At 39.9% G+C, this 8,768-nt stretch overlaps 1 protein-coding gene across 1 annotated transcript; it reads right to left on the bottom strand.

Annotated features, from left to right (window-relative positions):
* Positions 1-2,247: 2,247 nt before the first annotated feature.
* Positions 2,248-6,663, bottom strand: LOC146936180 (uncharacterized). Its single transcript, XM_085751171.1, has 2 exons — positions 6,016-6,663; positions 2,248-3,833 (listed from the first exon to the last, which is right to left on the bottom strand). The coding sequence occupies exon 2, from the start codon at positions 3,688-3,690 to the stop codon at positions 2,413-2,415; it is 1,278 nt and encodes a 425-aa protein (XP_085607297.1). The 5' UTR covers positions 3,691-3,833; positions 6,016-6,663; the 3' UTR covers positions 2,248-2,412.
* Between the last annotated feature and the right edge of the window lie 2,105 nt (positions 6,664-8,768).

The raw sequence follows: 8,768 nt of genomic DNA, 5'->3' as shown, positions 1-8,768 counted from the left end.
TTTTTCAACTTAGCGAGCATTGATTATTTTGTATTTTTTTTTGTAATTTTAGACTGTGAAAGCATCTTGTTCGAAGCAGAGGTCCTCTCCACATTGCTTAGCCATGTTTCTCTTCCGGAATGTAACCATTCTCGAGGCGGATGTTGATGTATGCTTCAACTACTCACGAGTTCAAAGAGAGTGTGTTTGTTGTTCACACTTTTCAAAAGATGTAAAAAAGTTTTGTATTTTGAAAATTTTTGCTTCAAGTATTGCCATCAAAAATAGAAGAAATTTTGCAAGTAGAATAAATGAGAATTCCAAATAAATGGCACAGGCTCAAATTTGATGAATTGAATGGTGGCCTACCAATGGCATGGCTCCACAGATCTTTAAAAAACTTGGAAAATGGTAAATATATTGGAAGGTACATTGAACACAGTAACCGTTATTCTCCCTGACAACTTTGAATGCCCCTGTTCCGAGTCTTTGATTTGTAGATGTTTCAAATTGGAGGTCCTCTGATGGCTGGTTGCCCCAAGCGGATTGTGCCTGACCGGATGCAGTTACTTTGTCCTTGGATCCTTAACTTTTGCATAGGTCGCCCTTTTCGGGTTTCAACCTATCAGGATAATCATTTTTTGTTCATGTCTCTAATTTTGCCTGGACCGCCCTTTCGGGTTTTCAGTCCACCGAGACGCTCATTTTTGCCTAAGCCACCTTTTCAGGTTTGTGACTTATCGAGCTTTCTATTTTTGACAGAGTATTTCTTGACTGCACCGACATTCATATGACGTGTGTGTTTGTCGCCATCCGTAGTTGTAAGAGTCATTGCACATGGGCCTTCATAATTACGCGTCCACTTGCCCCTGGAGTCTGGTTGGAAAGTAGTACAAAGTTCCCTTCTTGAAATTCATGGGGACGAACCTTTTTGTTAGAAGCTTGTTTCAAACCCCTTTTGATATATTTGTACAAGGTCGTCATGAGTTTAGATTCGATCAAGCTTGGACTTTAGCAGAACTCCTATTGATGGGACTTTGACCTCCACAGGAAGCACGACCTCCATGTTGCATATTGGGGAAGGAGGGGGGAATTGCCCCTGTTAAAATGTGTACTGGAGTATGATATCCATGCGAGGCAACGGTAACATCTCATACCAGTCTTTGTAAATGACCGCCATCTTCTGGATGATCTTCTTGATTTTTTTATTTGCAGCTTCAATGGATAAGATGCCCCAGTATGCGAGAGATCTTGTCGGGAGTCTCTTCATTTTCTTCTTCAGCTTCGGACACAGGGAACTCAAAGTTGGAAGAGAGTACATGGTTAATGTGTTCAACAGGTTTATTAATGCATGATTTGATTATTGATTTTGACAAGTAAGTATAAGTTATGATTATGCAGATATTTGAGAAAGAAATTTATTTTTTTGGTTTTTTTGTATTACCATTATTCCAGAAAAAGCACAAAATAAAACAAAGTCGGGATCAAGACGACCTTTTTATTAATGATGAAAAACACATGAAGCAAAAAGCCCTACACAAGTTTACTTTTGTCTCGGGCGGGACAAAAGATTTTTTTTGAAAAGCAGTAAACAACAAACCAACATTATTTGGACAAATAAGTAGTAGGAGGAACATCAAAACGACCCAATTGCAGCTATCCACTCCATGTGTCATAATATTAGGCAATATAATTTGCACATCCGAATTCAACCTTCAAAGAGCAACATATTGGCTTCAATCAGCTTCTGGACTTCAATCTTCAAAGATAGACAGTGCTCGATGTCATGGCCGGGTGCTCCTTGATGAAAGGCACATGAGAGGTCAGATTGATACCCAAACGGCAACTCGTTAGGCACCCGAGGAGACTTCATAGTTTGGACAAGGTTCTTCATGAGCAAGATGGGAAGCAGCTCCGCATACGTCATTGGGATTGGGTCAAACTGCATCCTTGGAGCCTGTTGTCGAGGCTTCTGTTGATGTTGGCGTTCGGGCCCTTGCTGGAACTGCGGCTGCTTTGACTCGACCTGGAGTGTTGTGATCTCTTGTTCAGACTGATACGTCCACTCTTTTGTTTGCACGAGTGTTGTAGGTGCGAGTTGGCCTTATACGAAGACAGCTGGACCACTTTTGAAACAGATTGACCCTTTTTATGGAAAAGAAATATTTGTGAGACTCGAAATTGAGACAATGAAATGCAAAATGATGCATGATGCTATGCAAAAAATAGACACACATTTTTTTATATCGAAGGACTTATAAAAGCAAATTTGTAAACATCATAATTGAAAATTTCATTGAAGAATTAAAGTACGAGATAATTCCCTTTTAACAAAATTGAGCCAAGGGATAGACTCCAAAGTACATCACAAAAAGCTAGAAAATAACATAAAGTGGTGAAACAACTGGGAATATCTTGAGCTTTTGTAGTGGACTACTCCTCGAAATCCGGGTGTGCCCCTGCGAAGAAATCCATGCGCTCCTTCTTGCTGATAAATTGTGCGAGCCTCGCACTTTGAGCTTGAATCTGAGCGTCCTTTTTAGCTATCTGCTCCTTTTGCTCGAGGAGCTCATGCTCCTGCTGTTCTATTTTACCACTCATAGTTTCCATCTTGAGCATAGCTTCATCATATTTCCTTTTCAAGGTGGCATTTTCAAGGATTAACACAGCTTCCCGCTCTTGGCTTTCCTCCTGAGTTTTTGGGGGTAAAGGTAAGGGCATGGACGGAATAGTCGAGGTTGTGAACCTTCGTTGAGGGTAAGGCATCTTCAGTTTGTTTGCTCGATCAATGACCCATTTGTCATAAGCTTCATGGGCGGTATTCGACTTCCTTCCTAACTGGTTCCTATCCATCCTGATAATGGAATGCCAAGCTTTCACAAATTGAGCTTTTTGGTTCACACCATCCTCCTTGTAGAGGAAGAAATCTCTGTCTAGGATGCGGTACAGAGGCTTCATCTTCATAGGGTATCCAAATTGACGTCTAGCAAGAACTGGGCTATAGCTGATTCCTCCACGTATACCTAGGAGGGGTACGTTGTTGGATTCTCCGCACCTGTCGATGATAACTTCTGGGTCACAAGCTGGGTTGAACCAAGTTATGTCATTAGGGGTAAGGGTCATGAACTTTTGGGACCATGGAACATATTCTGGCCTAAACTTGGGACGGGGTAAGTGTGAGGTGATGCACATGTGGAGTAAAGGTGCACAACAAATGATGGTTCCTTTCCCTTTACTGGTTCGCTCATGGATAGAAACATAGGTGTCAGCAAGCAGAGTGGGAACTGGGTTCTGAGTTAGGAAGATTTGAATGGCATTCATGTCAACAAAGTCGTTAACATTTGGGAAGAGCACAATACCATAAATGAGCAAGGCAAGGATAGACTCAAAGGCATCAATCTTTGATCTATTAAGACAAGTGGTGGCTTTTTGGTTGAGGAAGTTGTAGGATAGGCACTGAAGACCGGCTCTAGGGACGAACTTGTTTTTTATATCTGCTATTTCAAGGTGAAGGGCTTCTGCGAGAGCTCGGATTTTAGGGGTGAGTTCAAGGCTATGAAAGGGCACTTGGTTGAGTACAGGTAAACCAACCCAATGAGAATACTCCTCTAGTGTGGGAAAGAGCTGAAAATCTGGGAATGTAAAGCCATGGCAGATCGGATCATAAAACTGGACCAAAGTATTGAGGAGTCCCTCATCCACCTTTGTCATGAGAATGTCGACCAAGCAACCGTACCGCCCTCGAAGATGATCTGGATCCTCCAATCTTCTTGCTAATTTCCTTAAGCTCTCCAAGTCTGGTTTCTTGAATTCATACCTATGAGTCCTCCTTACATTCTCCAGTTTACAAAAACCTACATAAGTCCTTCGATATTTTATGGATGAGAAAAAAAAAACTATTTATGAATGGATGCATGTATGTATGATTATGCATGGAAAACATGATGAGGTTTAAGGTATACAATGTTGGAGTCAAGGGTAACAACGCCATTTGGTAAGGACTATGGTTTTATTTGTACTTGTAACAAGGGTTCTACCAAAGTTCTCGAATTCCAACCGCCTTTGAACTTTATCGGATACCGAGACAACACCCGGTCCAACATCGTTCGTAGGAAAGTCTAATTCGAGCGTAGTATCGCGTGTCGACTAATACCGAGACAACACCCGGTTAGCCACCACACTACGTCCTAAAAAGGCCAAGATGGGTTAAGGGTTACTAAAGGTCCTTAGCGTTCAACGGAAACTTAAGAGTAATAAAGTCTAAGCGTGACAACACCCGCCGACATATATCACTTCAAGCTCCTCCGCTAAGTGCGGTTATCTCACGTGTGACAAGACACGAGAATACTCTCGGTATGCCACTATGAGTCTACCACCCCTATCTTATGTTTCACTCAAGTCCGGGTTAGGACTCATCTTACCACTCACGTTAAAAGAAAGAAGAAAGAGAAAGGAGAGAATGTACATACACGTATTTCCATCTTTTATTTTTATTTTTTAGCAAGTAATAGCACAAAAATTTAGATAAAACCAAGTTAGGCTCAACCCTCTTAGGGGGTCCCCAGTGTGGTCGCCATTTCTGTCGCGTCATTTTTCGGAGATCAAGGCTATTTGATTAGCTTTTGACTCACTATTTTATTTCACGACCGAACATTTAATTTTTAAGAAAAAGGGGAAAAAAGTTCAAACACCCCATTTTGAAAAGATTTAGGGTTCGGGGGTTAGTTACATAAAGGGAAGGTGTTAGCACCCTTTATGTCCGTAGTACTCTACGAGAACCTCTTGGTTTTATCTAAATAATGTGCTATAAACTTGCTTGTTTTTGAAAAAGGATTTTTGAAATGAAAAAAAGAAAAGGAGGACCTAATTATCTACATTTTATTGATTTGGAAGGACATGGTCCTCTGCCTACGTACCCGTGAGGGATCAAAACCTCGTAGTTCGGGGTAAAAAACTGACGTTTGATTGGTTGTGTGTTTTTTATTAGCTTGAAAAAAAGTTTTAAAATGAAAAGCCAAGTGGCAAAATGAGTTTGTTTGTATTTTTTAATTTTAAAGAAAATGGACTCAAAATAAATTTAAATTGATTGATATTTGATTAAGAAAAGAAAATAAAAAAGACGTCACTTGATTTAGGATCAAGGTTTATTTAAGAAAATATTTTTGTGATTTTTGGACTATTTGCATGTTTTTTGTTGTTTTTTGAATAATTAGAATAAAATTAAACTAACGGAGCAGAAAAATTAAAAGCTTAGGTACTTTGTGGTGACGTTGGATCACCACAAAGACCATTGACCTAGACTAGAAACAAGATAAGAGGCACACACACACGCACGCACACATGCACCTAAAAACTATATTACATTAAACCTACGATACATGCTATGGTCTGCGAGAAAATAAATAAATTACATTAAGCCCTAATTTACACATTCTAAAATATGCGAAACTACAAACTAAATTAAAAATATGAAATGATAGAGCCTAAACTAAAAATGCATGAATTATTTACATTCAATCCTAATGTACAAACTAAAGACTATGCAATAAAATAAATTATGGTAATTACAAATGCTAAAAATGAAATATGAAATAAATGAGACGCTGCGAGATAATATACAATGGAAACAAGATGCATAGAAAATAGATAACCTAGAAATCAAATAAAGATGCATGCAGGGGGGGTGTGAAGAGCGTATGTGTGTGTGCAGGAAGCAAGCAGAAGGTGAAATGGGCTAAGAGTAAATGAGCTGGGTCGGTGCATACGGGTTATGGGTTGTGGTTTAATGGGTCATGGACATGGATCATATTAGCATATAAATATATTCCCCATTGTTTTTTCTTCATTTTTTGTTTGTTTTCACGTTTCTCTCTTCTTCCTCTCGTTCTTTCCTTCATTCTTTTTCATTTTTTTCCGATTTTTTTTCTAATTCTTTTCTACTCCTATTCTTAATCCTAATCTTCCCCTCAAAACAAATTGAAAACAAATAGATGTAGCATAGGTCTAGAACAGTGATAAAAGAGAAACACCTTATACCTTTGACGGATTCGAAACGGCTTGGTGGTTGTCACTCCTGCGACTTGGCTTCTGGCCCTTTTGGAATTCGATTTCTTTGTTTGTGTACTGATGCGTGCTTGTGCGGATTGGATTGTGATTCGGTCCTGGCTTTGTTCGGGTCGGATTGTTGTTTGGAGCTTGATGTTGGTTCAGCGTCGATTTGTTACAGCGTCACTGTTGTTGTTGTTTGTGTTGATTCGTGTTGTGATACGGTATGATTCGTTGCGTCGTTGTGATTATGCGTGAGGTTTATGGGTTACGGATCAGAATTCGCGTTGCTGCTATCGGTTTGAAAAGGAATGGTACGGTCGATTGGGTTTAATGGGACTTGATGGTTTTGGGTGTCGTGACTGTAATTTTTGCAGGTGATGGATGTTGTTGATTCTGTGGGACTTCTTGCGTTACGATTTTTGCAGGTTTTGGATGAACGGGATTGTGTGTTGTGAATGAAAATTAGCCCCCTTGTGTTGTGCGTTGCCGGTTTTAATTTATAGCCAGTGTGGGTTTAACGTTTGTTCCAAAAGGAAGGGATTAGGATGAGGCAGAGCGTGTGAAAGCTGGTAACTTGGGAGGAGAATGAGCAAAGCTGTTGCTGGATTGGGATGAAAAGATGCAGCGCAAGAGAACCTGGACTCGGATTGATGAACTTGGACAAGTTTAAGCGTGACAAACTTTTTGTGGATTGGAATTTATTTTGGGATGTTATCAAATAAAAAACTATCGGTTTTATGAAAATAATAATAAAAAAGAAAATAAAAATTCAAAATTAAAAGAATGGAAAAAAACTAATTATTAAAGAAAACAAAATTAAAACTAATTAAAGTTAATTAAAAAATTAAATAAAAGATGGAAATTAAGAATTAAAATTAAAAATAAAAAAAATAAAGAGAGAAGAAGGCCCGACTCGGAATCAAACATGAGGTATTTTAAAATACCTCTATGTCGAATTTTTTTTACAGAAAAAAGTCGGAGACTAATCAGTGTTAAATGACATGTGTCGGTGTATGAATGTGGGATCCTTAGGTCAAAAATTGGGGTATGACAATCATCCCTCATAACCTTCTTCAGACGCTTCTTTTTATAGGAAATAAGACCCACATCACCATGTTAAATATTGTGCAACCACTCCACACTCCACAGACCAGACTGTGAAGATCGAACTTTTTCTTGGGAACATGAAGTCGGTTTTACTCTTCGTTTCCTAAATAACACCGCCATCTTATTTTTATGAACAACCGAAGGTTAAACCAAACCATCACCAACCAAACCCGTCGCACCCCCCACCAATGGAACTTGTGCCGAAATGTTTTCTTCCATCGCCTTATTTGAACCATCAATTTCTTCGGAATCCGCTTCAGTAGATAGAGAACCATCCGCTTGACTAGCGCTCTTAGGACAATTCGGAGAACCCAGCTGAGGCACTTCAGATGCATGTTTCTCAACTGGCACCGTAGTCTCCAAGTTCACCAACTCACACTGATCCTCATTATCAATGTGCAAATCATTCTATTTTGCTTCTTCTAAATCTTTAACAATCTTATCTACCAAAACATCCACATTATTATTTGTTTCTAGATCATCATGTAGCTCTGCATTGTTCGGGCAAGACATTATGGATTTTTCATCCTCCTCAAACAAACAAGCGCCCTCCCCCTATGTTAAGACCCCATTCCTCAATGATTTTAATTTCTATAAGAACCCCATCTACTAAAATTTGTTCGGTCACATTCACCACCTCTAATGACGACGTTGATATCAATACTCTAGTAAAATCAAACCTTTCTCAACCTAAAGAACTATTATCCGATCGTAAATATCTTCCACAATCAAGAACACATAACTTAAAAAAACTTTCATTCCATGCATGTTTCGGAATCCCATACACACAAAGCCATCCACCCCTCTGAAATGGCAACACCGCTTTATCCCAACATACCAAGTGGGAGAATATTAGATAAAAAATTGTTTTGCTTCCTCAACAATGTCGGAAACATTCAAACCAGATAAAGAATGAATAAAAACCTTGTCAGTACCAAGAGGAATACTGTCTAGATCCTTGAAACCCGCGTCTTCCACTCTATTCTGAATAAGTGTAACCGGTTCCCCATTGATCACCGTACCAACTAAACCTCGTGATGTCCACTTCACGTCCTCCTCCCGAGACCTATACATTCTCACCAACCTCTTAGCTGCATGTTTCTTGTCCATGCTAACATCGCTCCGAACCTTCCCATTCACCATGACCGCACCCTGCCTCACTCCCCTGCCCTCCATAACCGACTTCACCGCTCCCCCCATCCTCACCACAACCGCACCCACCCTCACGTAATTCGCAACACTCTCCTTCTCACCCCTCCCCAAGTTTACCCTTCGTTCTCACACCCTCCCCATCCATCATTTCTTTCACATTTTTTTCTCCCTAAAAAACCCTCTCCCTCCCCATCATAACACCCTCTCCCTCCTTCCCGACATCCTTCCTCACAACCGTTCCTCCTTCACCCTCCCCCTCACTCACCCTCACCCCCTCCCTCGGCACCTTCTTGTCAAACCTAGCAAGTTTAGCATGGACACGATACTGACCAAAACACACATTGTTCACAAATTTCAATAATTTATCCACATCACAAATATTGGCATATCTCACAAAACCATAAACACCACCATTCATATTTCGTTTTCTAGCAACAAAAACGTCTTCAAGAATGCCACAAACTTCAAATCCCTTCCGCAAT

Source organism: Medicago sativa, chromosome 3, assembly GCF_051527215.1.
Source record: "Medicago sativa cultivar Bolivia chromosome 3, Bolivia_mono, whole genome shotgun sequence".
Lineage (NCBI taxonomy): Eukaryota > Viridiplantae > Streptophyta > Magnoliopsida > Fabales > Fabaceae > Medicago > Medicago sativa.
The sequence above is the reverse complement of the archived record's forward strand: the minus strand, read 5'-3'. Positions and strand labels throughout refer to the sequence as shown.

Bases quoted from the DNA above. Each gene is read 5' to 3' on its own strand.
- LOC146936180 (XM_085751171.1), bottom strand. From the start codon at position 3,690: ATGACAAAGGTGGATGAGGGACTCCTCAATACTTTGGTCCAGTTTTAT.